Source organism: Hemicordylus capensis, chromosome 3 (genome assembly GCF_027244095.1).
Source record: "Hemicordylus capensis ecotype Gifberg chromosome 3, rHemCap1.1.pri, whole genome shotgun sequence".
Taxonomy (NCBI): Eukaryota; Metazoa; Chordata; class Lepidosauria; order Squamata; family Cordylidae; genus Hemicordylus; species Hemicordylus capensis.
This window is the reverse complement of record NC_069659.1, coordinates 191,688,807-191,705,921: the sequence shown is the minus strand read 5'-3', so window position 1 is coordinate 191,705,921 and position 17,115 is coordinate 191,688,807. Positions and strand designations below refer to the sequence as shown.

Genomic DNA, 17,115 nt, shown 5'->3' with positions numbered 1-17,115 from the left:
GACTCTGGGACAGTCACTTCTCTCCTGTGGCATAACCTTCCACATAGGGCTGTTGGGAGATAAATATAACCACGTGCACCACTTTGGGCTTCTTGGAGGAAGCGCAGGCTATACATGTAAAAGTCTATAAATCTATATAAGCCACAGATAAAGCAGAGACCAGCTACAAAAGGGAGAACAAATGCATTCTGCATACAAGGGCAGCTCTGCCTACCTATTTCAAAAATGCATACATCAATAACAGAAAAATCACAGGTTTTTCAATTATGCTTGCTGAAGCTATGAGCTATCTCCTATAACTTAGGGGACACCATGGGAAGCAAAGATGTATGGGGATACCCATTCCCTACTCAGTGCCTGCTGAACAGCTGGGTGCCACTCTCTGGGTATCCATCACTTAACATCACTTAGCCTGGGTGTCCATCCTAGCAAACAATAAATACTTTTTCTTTTTTGTGGGGAGAGATCCCTTCCTTGATCCTTGCCCAATGGACCATAACCGCCAGTGGACATATTAGTGTTACAGATACTGGCCACAATCTAGAGAAAAACCTGGTTAGCCCTCTGCACAGCAAATAGATTTTTTAAACTAGTTTTCTTCCAACAGAATCCATTCCTTCTTTACATATACCACACCCACATGGAGAGCCACTTCTGCAATTATATGAAAAGCACTCAGAAATCCATTCACATAACCTAAAAGAACTTTCTGGCTTCTTATACCAGTTTCTAATCTAATTAATCCAGTCTTACAGTTTGCTGTTTCTTCCAATGTTTTATGGCATGTCATTTTGAGAATGGGCCATAACACTTTGCATACAGATCAGATCAGAGAGCAAGGGTGAAAGACCAGATGTTGCATTCCGCCCCTTCAAATAAAGCAGCCAGCAAAAGATAAGACTTACCAACAGCCAGCCAGCCAGCCTACCTGCTCTCTAACCAAAATGTGATTGGATTCTTCTGAGTAGTGTTTTATAGCTGCTTCCTTCATTTCCTCAAAGGAAATCTTAAGTAGATTTAACAAAAGGTTTATTCAGCAACAACTCCATTTTCTCCTTCCCTTTCCCTCCTAATTCCTCCTCCACACTCTCTACATTTGTCCCTTTGGGACAAATGTCCAAACTGCAAAAGATTACAGAGTAGAATACAAGCAGCTAAAAGAAAAAGACTTCCCCACCCTCTGGAAACTCTGACTGGCTGTCTGAGGAGTCAATCCAGCATGTTGCCTTCTTACTGGTGCCCAGGGTGTTTTAAACTCTGCCCACCTGAAAATAAGGACAAGCCTTGTAATTGGCTGAATATTGGCCTCAAAATTCAAATTTGAATAACTCAATGTGTTCTTACCGATGTTTACAAAATTCTGGCACCGTCGCCAACCCTACGTATAAATTGGGCCAGGCGGCAGTCAGGGAAGAGGCACAGACAGGGAGGCAGACAGGCAGAGAAATGGCTACAGAAGCCAGAGGAGATCAAATGGATGACAAATATTTTCAGGAAGCATACCATACCAGAGGTCAACTAGGGCTTTAACAGAATCACCAGCTCTGGTAATGGAATACTCTCCAAGAGCTTTCTGGAAGCCTAATGGATAAGCCTCTGGGGGTGGACCATTAATGAGTCCTCTACCATTGTGCAGTGGGGAATGACTAGACCAGCAAGCATGAGGTTGCCGGTTCAAATCCCTGCTGGTATGTTTCTCAGACTATGGGAAACACCTATATCGGGCAGTAGCGATATAGGAAGATGCTGAAAGGCATCATCTCATACTGTGCAGGAGGAGGCAACGGTAAATCCCTCCTGTATTCTACCAAAGACAACCACAGGGCTCTGTGGTCGCCAGGAGTCGACACTGACTCTACGGCACACTTTACCTTTTTACCATTGCGAAAGTCAGAGAATACAGAAAACCTAAACCTCATAAGGACATCCTATCCTGACTTCACCAACTTGCACAGGCCTACTAAACATTGTGTTGATGTGGACAAAAAAAAAACTAGTGAGGGAAGCAGCTTGTATCTGGAGAGTACTGGCCCTTAGCACTTTGTCGAGTCCTACTTGTAAGAAGGCTAAGAGTTCCTTTAGTGTGTCTTTGGATACTGGAATTTTGACCAGTGAATGAAGGCACATCATGTAGATGGAATGTGTAGTATTCTGGCACCTCTAAATTCAGATTGCAAGGCTTGGTTAAGCAGTCCCCAGGAGGAAAAACAGCCACAGATTTAATGGCCCAAATAAGATTTATTGATTACAGTGAAGAGGCATGGCATTTAAGAGCACATGTGAGTATTCTCACATTACATAGAAAATGCGGGAAGTTATGATGTCTAGGCACTAAAACAACTTTTTTTTAACATAACTTGAGTGAATTCTGGAATATGAATTCCCCTGCTAACTGGGGAAAGAGGCACCTTTTACCGTGGTGATTCTCTTTATTTAGCAGGGAGAGAGTAACTGGCCCTATCCACCCCCAGCACAGTACCTCCAGTGATTGTCGCTGGTGTGTATCTTGTGGGGTTTTTTTTAAGAATGTGAGCCCTTTGGGGACAGGGAGCCATCTTATTTATTTATTATTTCTCTGTGTAAACCCCCCTGAGCCATTTTTGGAAGGGCGGTATAGAAATCGAATTATTGTTGTTGTTGTAGTAAACTATAGCAGCTAGAGTGGGTTTTTGAATGATTGGCTAGGTAATGAATACCAGTTAACTAAGCAATCAGCTAACACACTAGGTAAATCTATCTAAATTATTAACCAAGGCTCAGTCCTATTGAGGATAGAGGAAGAAAGCAGCAAAGGAATAAAATTAAGAGCAGTTGCCAGGGCACAAGAATAATCAGTGTCAGAGAAGGGTTGAGGGAAGAAATGGGGTGACGTGAACCAACGCAGAAAGCAAGTGACCATCATAACTGTAAATTAATTTAACTAGGGATGTGCGGATCGATTTGGGTACAAAATGATTTATACCCAAATCTAGCTGATTCATGTGATTTGTAGACAGAACAAATCACCCCTGTGCTCAATTGCCCAGATTCGGGTACAAAACACATCACCACAAATTCGGACCCAAAAAATTCAGAGATTCAGACCTCCATTTTGTGGCCAAAGGGGTTCTTACACTTGTAGATACTGTTGACTCTCTAAAATCATGTGCCGCCTCCCACCACCCAAAGTTTAAAACTATAGGCTGACATCCTGACTAATGATGTGTAGACCAGAGAAACACCTTGATGAGGGTCAAGCAACGTCCTTCCAGTCTAACAAAGTACTTCCGGAGTGCAGGCAAGCTTCACCAATTATTTGAGCTCTGGCAAAAGAGTGGATGTCTATGGAGTGAAGGAGGACTAGAAGGTAAATCCAAATAGCTAATCCAAATAGTCCTGCCTCTGGAGGAACTATGGAAGAGATAACCCACACTGGATGCCCTTCTACACCAGCAAAGAGTGACTGGTTCTAGTGATCTGAACACAATAATTCTGTTAATGCAACCTAAGATTGTATTAGCTTTTTAATAGCTGTGTCACACTGATGGCTCGTGTTTAACTTCTTGTCCTTTAAAATACCCAGGCCAGAGGTTCTCAAAATGGAGGGTGGAACTGCCCGGGAGGGGGGGGGTCCAAAACAACTTAAAAGGAGATTTCAAACAACTCAGGAGGGAGCTGTCAGTAGAGCAACGGGCCTTACCCATCATGTCAGGAATGACAGGAGGCAGATGGATATATAAGCCAACAACCACTTGGCTCCACCACTGCTCACAAAGCCAAAGACACTTGCAAGAGCTCATCTAGTGAGTGTCAAAGAAGTGCCATTGCTGTGCTGTCCTTGACTTTGTGAGCAACAGAGAATCCCTCTGGTTTTCAGCTCCTGTCCCCTTGTCCACCTTCCCAAGTTGGAGCAGTTATTCACTTTACGTTTGACAGTCTCGCTTCCTGAATTTTGGATTATTGTGCAAACTGAGAACAAAGAAGTAATGAGAAAGTCATGAAAATAGTACCTTTGCTTGATTCCTACTTGTGTGAATCTGTGTTTTTAGCAGCTGCTGCTATAACGAGCAAATACCTAGTGAAAGTAACATCAGAGAAACACTAGCCACTGCACTGTTCTCCTGTGCTTCCAAAGTGTGGGCAGTGGGCACTCTTCCACTCTTGTGCCAGAGCACAAATAATTGGTGAAGCTTGCCTGCACTCCGGAAGTACTTTGCTAGACTGGAAGGACGTTGCTTGACCCTCATCAAGGTGTTTTTCTGGTCTACACATCATTGGTCAGGATGTCAGCCTATAGTTTTAAACTTTGGGTGGTGGGAGGTGGCTCATGATTTTAAGGAGTCAACAGTATCTACAAGTGTAAGAACCCCTCACCTAGGCCCCATCACATGTACTGCTGTACTTCTCATCCTGTACTTATGCATTTGATTTTTCTTACCCAAATGCAGGACTTTACATTTGTCCCCACTGAACTTCATCTTCTTGTTTTGGGCTCAATATTCAAGCCTGGCCAGATTGGAATGAATCTTGATTCTGTCTTCTAAGGTGTTCACTATTCCTCCCAATTCCATGTCATCTGCAAATTTGATGAGCATCCCTCTGCTTTTTCTCCAAGTCATTTATGAAAATGTTGAACAGCTCAGGGCCCAGGACAGAGCTCTGTGGCCTTCTGCTTGGTATCTCCCTCCAAGATAATATGAAACCATTATTATTATTACATTTTATATCCCGCTCTTCCTCCAAGGAGCCCAAAGCGGTGTACTACATACTTGAGTTTCTTCTCACAACAACCCTGTGAAGTAGGTTAGGCTGAGAGAGAAGTGACTGGCCCAGAGTCACCCAGCTAGGTTCATGGCTGAATGGGGATTTGAACTCAGGTCTCCCTGGACTTGTCCAGCACTCTAACTACTACACCACGCTGGCTCTCATTAATGAGTGCTTGCTAAGTTTTAGATTTTACTGCAATGAACCCAGCACACGCTATTTATCCTTACTCTTAAAACAATCCACAGTCTCTCACAGACTATGGATTGTTTGTACTACCATCCAAAAATGCCCCTATCCCACAACTTTCACTCCGACGAGCTGCATGAAGGTCTCCTGCTTTCTAAAATGATGTTCAAGGCTGAACCCCACAGTTCTGAAATGAAGCCTACATACATATACCCCCATTTGCTTACAGTCATCCTATATTTACCTTGCCTCTCCCTCTTTTATTGTGCCCCCTCCAGTCTAAAGTTGGATTACAAGCTTTTCAGGGCTGGGGCTTGTCTAGGATAGCAAGGAGGTAGGAGCAGAGAGTTATTTATTCATCCATTCTCCTGATTATCGATCTGTCATTGAGGACACTGCCATAGGTGGAGCAAGAAGTGAGACTCGACCTGCTTTTCCAAACCTGTGCCTGCTCCCAATTCGTTAGACTATGACCCCCAAACCCTGAAAAATGTATACACATACTCTTTACATCCTAGCTGTGCTCAGATTCAATGCAAATGGATAAAACAGTTGTAGATGAACCCAACTATTAAGAATGAAGCCTTCTCCTGGACTACGGACCACTTCTCCTTCTTGGTAACATATGATAGAATATTGGGAGGAGGATGGAAAACTGGGAACTACCTTTTATATAGCGAAAAGGTATATAGCCATCCTGGGAGTAATTACACTGAAAAACAGAATATAAATTCCTAAATAAATAAAATAAATATAGGCTGTAAGGAAATTCTGGGAAAGTAACCAACCATTCCTCATTTTGTATAGTCATATCTGAGTTCTTATACAGCCTCAAAGAGTAAGAACCTACTCCAACATTATGGACACCAGAAGCAGACAAGAGCCAGTTACATGCCTACTTAACTGTAAGGTGCAAATCAGACCTATCCAAACCAGAAACAGCACTCATTAAGTGCAGTTTCTGTCATGTCCCCCTCTCACATTAGAGCAGGGATCTCCGACATCAATGTACCTCTGCTCATAGCCTAGGCTCTGATCACAGCACTCACATTTTCGATGAACTGAGTATTCGACAGCATGAGGAAGCCATTGAAGACATTGTGCAGGCGGCAATCTGTACTTTTTGTTTCATGGATCAGTCTGTCCAATTGTTTCTTGATTTCATGTGTCCTGGAGATTGTCTGCTGGGAGAACTCTTGTAGAAAACACAAAAGCTACAAAAAAGGAAGAATATATACTTACTCAGAAATGCAGTCCTGCATCACCCTATTCATTCAATCAATTAAACATGGAGTATTCAAAATCAAGAAACCCCTACCAGGAAATGCTAATAACCAGAACTGTTTAATTTTACAACTTGTGTACAGGTGGCTCTCGTTATCTGCAGGAGTTCCATTCTAAGCTACAATTACAAATAATGAAACTGCAGATAACGAAATATTGAGTGAATGGGAACTGGCGGGGTAGGTTCTTGGAGGACAAAAATAAGAGCAATAAAGCAACGTACCATGCTCTCCAGCCCGGAGGCCCAGCCAGCGGCCCGGCCAGAGACTGGGGCGGGGAGGAGAGAGGTAGCCGGCCCCAAAAAACGCGCAGATGCTCTGTGCGGGGGTCGGCTTGTTATATTAATTCTCCTGGGTATGCCTTGGAATGTGCGTCCCAGTGCCCAGCTGACTGGCTGGGCGGCGGACGGGCCTGACTGCCTGAGGCACACCCAGGAGGATTGGTTGCCGCGGCAGGCCTGGTCGCAGAGGCCAGAGGCAGCGGTGGGCCCAGCCCAGCCGTGGAGGCAAGGTTCAGGAGGTGGGGATAGAAAGTGGTGGTGGGGAGGAGAGGTGGCTGGGCCTGGAAGTGGTGACTGGGGCTGAAGGTACGGGGGAAGAGGTAACCGCCAGCCCCAAAGACCGCACAGATGCTCTGTGCGGGGTTGGCTTGTCAGATCTAAAGCATAAAGAAAGAAACTGCTCTGTACAATGCATCCTTCCTGTTTTAGGAAAGCTGTGCTCCAGTCTCTCTTCTTTCTTCCCTTGTTTTAGTTCTAAAATATATACACTGTATGTACACACACACACATGCATATACGCAAACACACACACAGGGTTTACTCCCCCTTAGAAACACAGAATTGGAAAGGACCTTAGAAATCTTCCAGTCCAACTCCCTGCTCAGTGCAAGAATCTGCTACATCTTTGACATATGGCTATCCAGCCTGCATTTGAAAAGTTCTAGCAAACTAAAGCTCACCACTGTGCAATGCAGATTTGTTTCATTATCAAACAGCTCTTAGAGTTCGCTGGTGGCACATAACTTGGGGTATTTTTTGGATCTGGATCTTACTCTGAATGCCCATCAGCGGTCCAAAAGTTCATCTCACCAGCTTAGGCTGGTGTGGCAACCACAGCTGTTCCTAGACTTGCCACAGCAATCCTTGCTCTGGTAACATCTGGGTTTCCCTACTGAGCACTCTCTACATGGGACTGGAAAGTTCAACTTGTTCAGAATATACCTGCAAGACTAACAGAGAATGCATCAGTTTGAGCATAACTTGCCAGTATTACAAACTACAATGGTTACGACTTCATTTCCAGGCCTAAATCAGAGAGCTTGCATTAACCTTTCAAAATCTGAAAATTAACCAGGCTGGGACACGGGTATATAAAGCACCATCTCCTCTGAACTTTAAAATCATCTTATGAGGTCCTCTTCTAGACACCACCCAAAGTGAGTGGCTACCAGTTGTTTTGAAACAACTTCCCCATTACAGATATGACATGCCTTCACTTGTGAATGTTAGGCACCACTTTTCCTTTTGAGAAAGGCCTTCAACCGATCATGGTTACTGGTTTCACAGCTTTAAAGCTGTTGTTATATTACGCTAGAGTCTGCTGCTGCTATTCTGCTGTATTTTGTTATATTGTTTTTAGCATTATAATTGCATGATTTTATTGGGAGTGATATACATCCTCAGGAGCGGGGCAGGGGGATGAGATATAATTGCTTGTCATGGGCAAGTACTGTAATTGCTCTTTGCACAAGCTCAGGAGCACTTTTTCCAGTAGCACTGCTTCACAACATTGCAGGGCTGCGCTTTCAGTGATACAAGCAACAAACCCCAGTCGGAGTCGTGGCTGAACTGACGCTCCGGGGACAACTGAGACAGAGCAGGAAGAAGCCACCCCAAACCCACCGCCGCTTCTCTCACCCCGGCGTCAGCGGCCAATGACCAGCTCTGGCTTCCCGCGCGAACTTCCTCCAGGGACCAGGCTCGTTCCCACAGCTGCCCCGTCGCCTCCGCGTCCGACGGAGCCGCCGCTTCCGACGGCAACGAAGCGGAAGACATCTGGAAAGAGGAGAGCCAGAGGACTCGGTGACAGCCGCGGCAGCCAGAGAGGCCTCTCTCCGACGGAGCGCCTCTCAAACCCGGAGTCAGCTGACTTCTTTCCGTCGAATCGCGTGACCCTGGCTGTGCCCAAAGGATTGCAGTAGAGTTAGAAAGCCTAGAGTCACCACCCGGACCATGGTGGTTTCCGGCTGACGTTGAGATCTCCATTTCTTTTTACCTCGAGAGCGGGGTAACGTGTCCCTCTTGAGCTGGCTTTAGAGATGAATGGGAGTTATAGAAGGGGATGGAATAAAAGTGAAAGTCCATATTGCTTCGCCCATGGTGCCTTTGGAGTGGAAGATTTTCTTTTTATGCCCTGGGAATACAAAATAACCACTGACCAGATGTGGAGAAAGAGCGGGGACATTTCCACTGCAATTTTTTTAGCACTTATTTTTAACCACCCTAACCGTGTACAAAGAGGGTGGCCAGCTGCGGTGTATAACTACGGTGTTTCTAACACTGGACTACACTGTACGGTTGTCAAAAGCTACTCGCAGTCAGAGGTGCACTTAGATAATTTTGGAGCCTGGACCTAAAGGCCTTTGGACCCTCCACCCCACCCCCATGGAAGCCCATCTCCTGCTGCAAGTTAAGCCTCATCCCCCTACACACACACACACACTGTGACAAACACAGTATTTTTAAAACGTGGGGTATATTTATGCAAATATGCATTAGCAGAAACATTTCAACATGCAACTTAACATATTCCCACCCCACATTTTTCTTTCCCCACTCCCCCTTTCTCTCTAAAGCACCTGAGACAGGTCATAATCACACTTGGCTGCCCAGCACCATACAGGGCAACAGCAACCATGCCACCTGGGACAGCCTAAGGAGGATTTGGGGGCCCTCCGGGAGTGTGAGGAGGCTCTGGACCTTGGCCCCAAGGAAAGCACCACTGCTCTCAGTCACACAAACACACAGCTTATATATGGGAATAATAACACTGGGCTATATTACAGGGCTACCATAATCCCCCACCACTTCACATCATAACATGGGAACAATAACTACATTGGACTACATTACAAGGTTGTTGTAAATTACTCTATCAACCTCACTTCCAACCTGCAGTATTAACAGTGGACAGCACAGGGTTATCCACTATTTCTCCCCTCACCCCTGCAATGTAGGATAATAGTAGTGGCTTACTCTAATATAGGGCAAAATGAGCCACTATCTCAGCGTCATCCTCCCAAACTGCAATAATAAGGATGAAAACTATGAACTATATTTGCATTTGCAGCAGGATTTTTAAATGTTTTAAAACTCAAAATACATTTTTCATATAAAATTAAACAAACTGGAAAGAGCAGGAACTCCTGTCTTTGCTTCTACACAGGGGGCAAGGGGACATACACTGCTGTCCAATCACAAACTACAATAAAGTCCTGGATTACTCCATCCTTTTCTCTGAGAGGCATCAAAAGTAACAAAGTAGTCTCGTCTCCAGACAGAATCATTTTTAAATATATGGAAGCTACATGTACTTCAAACATAGACCGCCCACCCCACAAACTGAAGTTCCTTTGTCTGAATATGGGAATTGCTAATTACTTTCACCACCACCCCTTGTATCAGCCTACTTTCCAGAAGGCTTATGAGATCACCTGGCATTCTGTTGTGTGTGTCCATGTGTCCGTGTGTCCCATCCCCCCGGCCCCGTATCAACTTTGCAATGCCTGGACCAATATGAACCAAATTGGGTACAGTTGTAAGGACACATAGGGACACCTTAATAGCGTAGTTTGTGATGATGTCATCCACCCCAATCCAAGATGGCGGATGCATAAACTTGAGGTGCAAGTGAGCTAACTTGTGAGCCACCTAACCAATTTGAACCAAATTTGCTACATCTATAGGGACACAGAGGGATGTCCTAGTGGTGTGTGATGATGTCATCCACTCCAAATCAAGATGGCAGCTGCATGAACATCTGAGGTGCAAGCAGACTAATTTGTAGTCTAACCGATTTGAACCAAATTGGGCACAGTTGCAGTGAGTGACACATAGAGACACCTCAATGGCACAGCTTGTGATGATGTCATCCACCCTGATTCAAGATGGCAGGACCATAAACCTTTGAGACAACTTGTTAACCACTTAACGGATCTGAACCAAATAGGGACACCTCAATGGCAAAGATTGTGATGATGTCATCCACCCCAAATCAAGATGGTGGACCCGTAAACTTTGGAGGCGCAAGTGCACTAACTTATGAACAGTCTAACCAATTTCAACCAAAATTTGCTACAGCTGAATGGACACATAGGGATGCCCCAGTGATGTAGTTCGTGATGATGTCACCCATCCCAATGCAATATAGTGGATGCATAAACTTTTGAGGAACAAGTGCACTAACTTGAGGACTGACTAACTGATTTGAACCAGATTTGGAACAGCTGCAATGAGTGACACACAGGGACACCTTAATGGTGCATTTTGTAATTATGACATCCACCCCCATCCATGATGATGGACACATGAACAATTGAGGCACAAGAGATCTAACTTGTGGACCTGGATTTGCACCCAATTTAGTCCAGATGTAGACAGTGAAAGTAAAGTACATAAGAACATAAGAACAGCCCTGCTGGATCAGGCCCAAGGCCCATTTAGTCCAGCATCCTGTTTTGCACAGTGGCCCACCAGATGCCGTTGGAAGCCACAGGCAGGAGTTGAGAGCATGCCCTTTCTCCTACTGTTATTCCCCTGCAACTGGTACCCAGAGGCACCCCACCCACGAGCCTGGAGGTGGCCTACAGCCCTCCTACTAGTAGCCATCAATAGACCTCTCCTCCATGAAGTTATCCAAATCCCTCTTAAAGCCATTCAGGTTGTAGGCTGTCACCACATCTTGTGGCAGAGAATTCCACAAGTTGATTATGTGTTGTGTGAAAAAGAACTTCCGTTTGTTGGTCCTAGATTTCCTGGCAATCATGGGATGACCCCTGGTTCTAGTGTTATGGGAGAGGAAGAAGAATTTCTCTCTCTCTCCACTTTCTCCACACCATGCATGATTTTATAGACCTCTATCATGTCTCCCCGTGGTTGTCTTTTTTCTAATCTAAAAAGCCCCAGATGTTGTAGCCTAGCATCATAAGAAAGGTGCTCTAGGCCCTTGATCATCTTGGTTGCCCTCTTCTGCACCTTTTCCTGTTCTACAGTGTCCTTTTTCAGATGTGGTGACCAGAATTGTAATCGCACCATCGTTTTGTATAAGGGCATTATAATATTAGCAGTTTTATTTTCAATCCCCTTCCTAATGATCCCTAGCATGGAATTGGCCTTTTTCACAGCTGCTGCACATTGAGAACACTTTCAATGAGCTGTCCACCACGACCACAAGATCCCTCTCCTGGTCAGTCACCGACACCTCAGATCCCATCAGCATATACTTGAAGTTGGGGTTCTTCATCCCAATGTGCATCACTTTACACTTGCCAACATTGAACCGCATTTGCCACTTTGTCGCCTACTCACCCAGTTTGGAGAGATACTTTTGGAGCTCCTCACAATCAGTTATGGATTTCACTACCCGAAAGAGTTTGGTATCATCTGCAAATATGGCCACCTCGCTGCTTACCCCTGCTTCTAGATCATTTATGAATAAATTAAAAAGCACTGGTCCCAGTACAGATCCCTGGGGGACCCCACTTCTTACTTCCCTCCATTGCGAAAACTCTCCATTTAAACCTACCCTCTGTTTCCTGTCTTTCAACCAGTTAGCAATCCACACATGTACTTGTCCCCTTATCCCATGACTGCTAAGTTTCCTCAGGAGTCTTTGATGAGGAACTTTGTCAAAAGCTTTTTGGAGGTCCAGGCATACTATGTCAACGGGATCACCTTGATCCACACACTTGTTGACACTCTCAAAGAACTCCAAAAAGTTGGTGAGGCAAGATTCACTTTTGCGAAAGCCATGCTGGTTCACTCCCAGCAGGGCCTGTTCTTCTATGTGCTTTACAATTTTGTCCTTGAGGATGCTTTCCATCAATTTGCCTGGAATGGATGTTAAGCTGATTAGCTTAACATTATCTTAGATTAGATAAGTAGCCCGATTAGTTCTTACTATGGATGTGCAGGGACTGCAGAGACACGGTCTGATGCTGGGGGGGGTTGCTTTAAGGACGGGGGGGTGTACTTACCCCTCCCGCCATTTTTCCCCCTCTGGCGCTCCATTTTAAAGTAAAATATTCGGGTCGGCAGCATTCCTCCCTGCCCCCCGCCCCCTTGTTGCCTGAAAAACGCGGAAGTAACGTCAATTTACGTCAAACACGCTGCACAGCACACGCATGCGCAGATGTTACTTCCGCGTTTTGCAGGCAACAAGGGGGCAGGGGGGCAGGGAGGACTGCTGCCGCCCTGAAGATTTTACTTTAAAATGGAGCACCGGAGGGGGAAAGCGGCGGGAGGGGTAAGTACAAACACACACACCCGCCCTCCCAGCATTGGACCACCAGACTGGGCAATATGTGAACAGGCCTCCAACATGGCCTGTGGACCGGTTCTTGCACATCCCTAGTTCTTACTAGAACAACTTGTTCTCTATGGAACTACTCTGAAGGGGCCTTGAAGGAAAGTGCTGCCCCACTCCCTTCCAGCCTGGCTCTGCCCACACATTTCTTCCCTGCTGCATCCTCATTGGAGTTTTCCAGAAAGGCATTTTTAGCAAGTTGACTCATGGCTGAGGGGTGTTCAGACAGCGAATGGCCCTTCCCAGCCTTTTTCATGACAATTAGCCCTTCATGAGATGATGCATGAAATAAGCATTTTTTAAAATTATTACTTTTAAACTGTCTTGAAAATGATATTGTAGAATATTGCGGGAGTGAGTATGGAAAGATTAAGCACAAGCTGTGGCTTGGGGACTGAAGTGGGAGGGTGCAGACTCCATCTATGGCCACACCTCCTCACCTGGGCACACCTCTACACTCCTCTTTCCTGTGGTACACACATCACTTCCGGTAGGCTAGGTACTTTGTAACATTTTTGTATTCACCTTATTGATTGATTGATTGGTTGATTGAGTACTGTCACATATTCGCCCGTTTACTTGCCTGGGAAAGCATCTGTTTTGGGTGGTTTGATTGTGTTTCACCTCCCCCCGCCCCTTGCCCTTCTCTATTGCTTTGTTCATCACCTTTGGACCTTTGGGCTGCCAAATGTATAACTGCAGCAGAAACTCTGCGGATGTTATGCAGTGGTTGGAACTGTTAGATAACTTGGAGGGGGGTTTCTTTATCTACCCCAGCTGCAGCAGAAGTGCATAGGTAAGGAGTGCACTGCTAATTAATATTGTCTTGAGACATCTGCATCTTTGAAGAAGGCAGATAGGAAAAGGATGGATGCTTTTGAGATGTGGTGTTGGAGGCCACTGCTGCGTATTCCATGGACAGTGAGAATCACGAATAAGGAAGTTTTAGATAGAGTTAAACCAATAACATTGCTAGAAGCCAAGATTACTAAACAAAGACTGGCGTATTTTGGTCATGTAATGCAAGCTGATTCACTCAGAAAGACAATTATGTTGGGAATGATCAGTGGAAGAAGGAGATGGGGATGGCCTTGTACTCGGTGGCTGGATATTATTAAAAATGAAACCGGAATGACCGTGGTGGAATTAAAGGAAGCTGTACGAGATAGGATGGCATGGAGTGCATTGATCCATAGAGTGACTGAGAGTTGGACATGACTGAACAGATAAGAAGAGGAGACATCCAGTGGCACCTGGTGGGCCACTGTATGAAAGAAGATGCTGGACTGGATGAGCCTTGGGCCCGATCCAGCAGAGCTATTCTTATGTTCTGATGACATGAAGTTAAAGTTTTAAATAAAGTTATTTATTTAGGAAATCCATCAGGGAGATAGAGAAGCCTTCATGTCTGGCTGCTAGCTACATACAGGAAGTGGGGAAGGGAGAAGAAGGAAGTTTAGGAACATAGGAAGCTGCCATATACTGAGTCAGACCATAGGTCCATCTAGCTCAATATTGTCTACATAGACTGGCAGCAGCTTCTCCAAAGTTGCAAGCAGGAATCTCTCTCAGCCCTATCTTGGAGAAGCCAGAGAGGGAACTTGGAACCTAGATGCTCTTCCCAGAGCAGCTCCATCCCCTGAGGGGAATATCTTACAGTGCTCACACATCAAGTCTCACATTCATATGCAACCAGGGCAGACCCTACTTAGCTAAGGGGACAAGTCATGCTTGCTACCACAAGACCAGCTCTCCTCTCCATTTCTCTCTCCAGGTGAGAGAATGAAACCTAAGACTATCAGTCTAACATAGGGGAATCAGAGAAGAGAAAGCATGGTCAGGGAGGGAATGCCCTGACTAGCTATCTCTATCCCTCATGCCCCTGGTGGTCAATAGAGTTGCTGGTGCTAAGAGTCGCATTGACTCTTAAGCTGAAGTACTGCCCAACTCAAGACATGATAACAGATGGGCTGTCCAAGCCACTACCAAGAAACCAGTTCCAAATTCTTTGAGAATATGGTAGTTGTGGATCAGGGCACAAGACGATGAGAAGGGGTGTTGGAGATACAGCTCTTGATGGTGGTCTCTTGGTAGCGGTTTGGTCAGCCCATCTGCTATCATGTCTTGAGCTGGGCAGTACTTAAGGTGCCTTGTGTCTATGTGCTTTGTTCAAGACATGGACCTCTCCATCAGAGAGAGTTGGATCCACCCTTGATTGTCCGCAAACATCTCAGTTGGCTTTGGCTCATCAATTCCAAAGTCTAGCAATAACATATGTAGCCATGTGGCTTCTTGACATGCTTGCCCAGCTGATATGTACTCCAGTTCTTTGGATGAAAGCGCAACAATTGACTGCTTCCAACTGATGGCTCCATCTCTACAGAAAAACACCTGTCTGCTTGTGGACTTGTGATCAGTTCTGTCTTTGGCCCAATCTGCATCCATGTGTCCCACTACTCTGAGGTTGCTGCTTGCTGGTATCATGAGTCTGAAGTCTTCTATACCCTTCCCAGCCTTTTGACTGCTGTCCAGTCATTCTTGGTTGGGGCACTCACTCTTCTGCTTAGAATCCACCCACCCACTGCTGCAACTATGTCTGGCCTTGTGACTGTTGCTTTGTACAGAGGTTTCCCAATTGCTCTTCTATATAGACTGTCTAGCAATGGCTCACTGTCCTGATCTTGCTTCAAGAAGTTTGTCTCCATTGATGTACTGACCTCATTGGCTTCTGTCAGTTTCAGGCATTCTAGGAGATCTTTTATCTTCTGTTTCTTTTTAAAGAAAAACTGGCCCTATCCACCCCCAGCACAGTACCTCCAGTGACTGTTGCTTATGTCTGTCTTATGTTTCTTTTTAGATTGTGAGCCCTTTAGGGACAGAGATCCATCTTATTTATTTATTTGTTGTTTCTCTATGTAAACCGCTTTGGAAACATTTGTTGAAAAGCAGTATATAAATACTGAAGGTATTAAGAAGGTGACTTCCAGCCTCTTCTCTTTCTGTTTAAATGCCCAACTAATAGGAAATGCTTCCTAGTTCTTCCACTTCCACTTCTTTGTTCAGGTGTTCCACAATCTCATGACTGTCTTGTTGCTTTTCATAGCAAATGATCAAATCATCAACATAAGTCAAAATGTAAGTCCATCAGTCAGTTTTAGAATCTTGAATATAGGCAGGGGTCAGCCTTTCCTTGCATAAACCCCTCTTTTAATAACACCTGGTCCAGCTTCTCATTCCATTAAGTTTGTGTATTTCGATTCGGCAACAAAACGTTTTGTGTCAGAAAATGGCATTTTTGGATGTTTTGTATACAAATCGAAATGAAATAATTAAAAACAAAATTGTTTGTATACAAATAGAAATGACCCTATTTTTGAGCTGAAGTTTTGGTTTTTTTGTTCTTTGGACCTTTGGTCTCCTGACTGCAGCAACTAGCGAGGCAGTGTGTGTCTGACAAGAAGAGATTAGCAGAAGATAAGATATGCAAAAAGCAGGCACAGCATCTCTGAGAAAGCTCATTTCTTTGGAATGTGTTCTGTTATGATGCAATTATGTGCTAAGAAATTCTGATTAACCATTGCCATCTCTAACAAACAATGCCCTGTTTCCACTCTGTCTGGGCTGATTGCTTTGAGGGTGGGAGGCAGGAGTTTGGTTCAATTCATCCACAAGTTACTCACTTGCTTCTGCCTTTCTGGCTGCCTCATTCAAGAGAAAGAGAGAAAGAACTAATTTTGCATTGCATGTCTAAAGTCAAGTTTCCATGATGCCATGCCTGCCTTGCTGCCAGCCTGAGCCCAGCAAGCAAGCCTGCTATGGCTACTGCATGCCATATGGGAATGGATTAATCTGCTGCTGTATTGCTTGCTTTTTTGTTCCAGAAGATTTTTTTCCCACCCCCTTGAGAGAATCTGTGAGATACTTTGTATGGGTTTGCAGGGAGAGCAGGCTAAGCCGCACACACGACTGCCAGCTCTGTGACAGGAGGGCTGGGAAGAGTGCACTGCATACTGGAGAGACCCCTGAGCCAGGAGGCTGCTTTTAAGCCTCCAGGTCAGAGGTCTCCTCATGAGTAGCTGCGGTGTGGCTACTCATGATCCCAAAAACTGAGTTTGCAGAGTGCTTGCTCCGCAAACCCAGTTTAAGCAGCGGGCTACTTGAGCGGGTTACCCACTCAGGAACCACAAGCTTGCAGCCGAGTGGTTTACACAATGGGACGAAATCAGGCTAGTGGAGGCTAGCCTGATTTCATCTCATCGTGTGAATAGCCTCAATGCCTGACTGTGCCATGTGCCAGCAGCCAGCAGCCACCAGT

General features: G+C 45.1%; 2 protein-coding genes across 14 annotated transcripts in view; both read right to left on the bottom strand.

Annotated features, from left to right (window-relative positions):
• Nucleotides 1-8,506, bottom strand: part of LOC128350452 (WASH complex subunit 2A-like) — a 155,546-nt gene extending 147,040 nt beyond the window's left edge. For 3 of the 10 annotated variants that reach the window (XM_053308804.1, XM_053308808.1, XM_053308810.1), the window contains exons 1-2: nt 8,135-8,497; nt 5,982-6,146 (exon numbers count right to left, since the gene is read on the bottom strand). In XM_053308804.1, the coding sequence (XP_053164779.1) occupies nt 5,982-6,146; nt 8,135-8,482 (513 nt within the window). In that variant the 5' untranslated portion in view covers nt 8,483-8,497. Of the gene's footprint in view, nt 1-4,417; nt 4,437-5,981; nt 6,147-8,134 lie in introns of those variants that run through there. The other 7 variants (XM_053308812.1, XM_053308817.1, XM_053308806.1 and 4 more) reach the window with 5 other exon arrangements.
• CFAP99 (cilia and flagella associated protein 99) overlaps nt 8,481-17,115 on the bottom strand; it is a 157,943-nt gene continuing 149,308 nt past the window's right edge. The window contains exon 19 of one of the 4 annotated variants that reach the window (XM_053308826.1): nt 8,481-8,630. In XM_053308826.1, coding sequence (XP_053164801.1) covers nt 8,530-8,630 — 101 coding nt within the window. In that variant the 3' untranslated portion in view covers nt 8,481-8,529. The remainder of the gene's footprint in view (nt 8,631-17,115) is intronic. The other 3 variants (XM_053308837.1, XM_053308827.1, XM_053308832.1) reach the window with 3 other exon arrangements.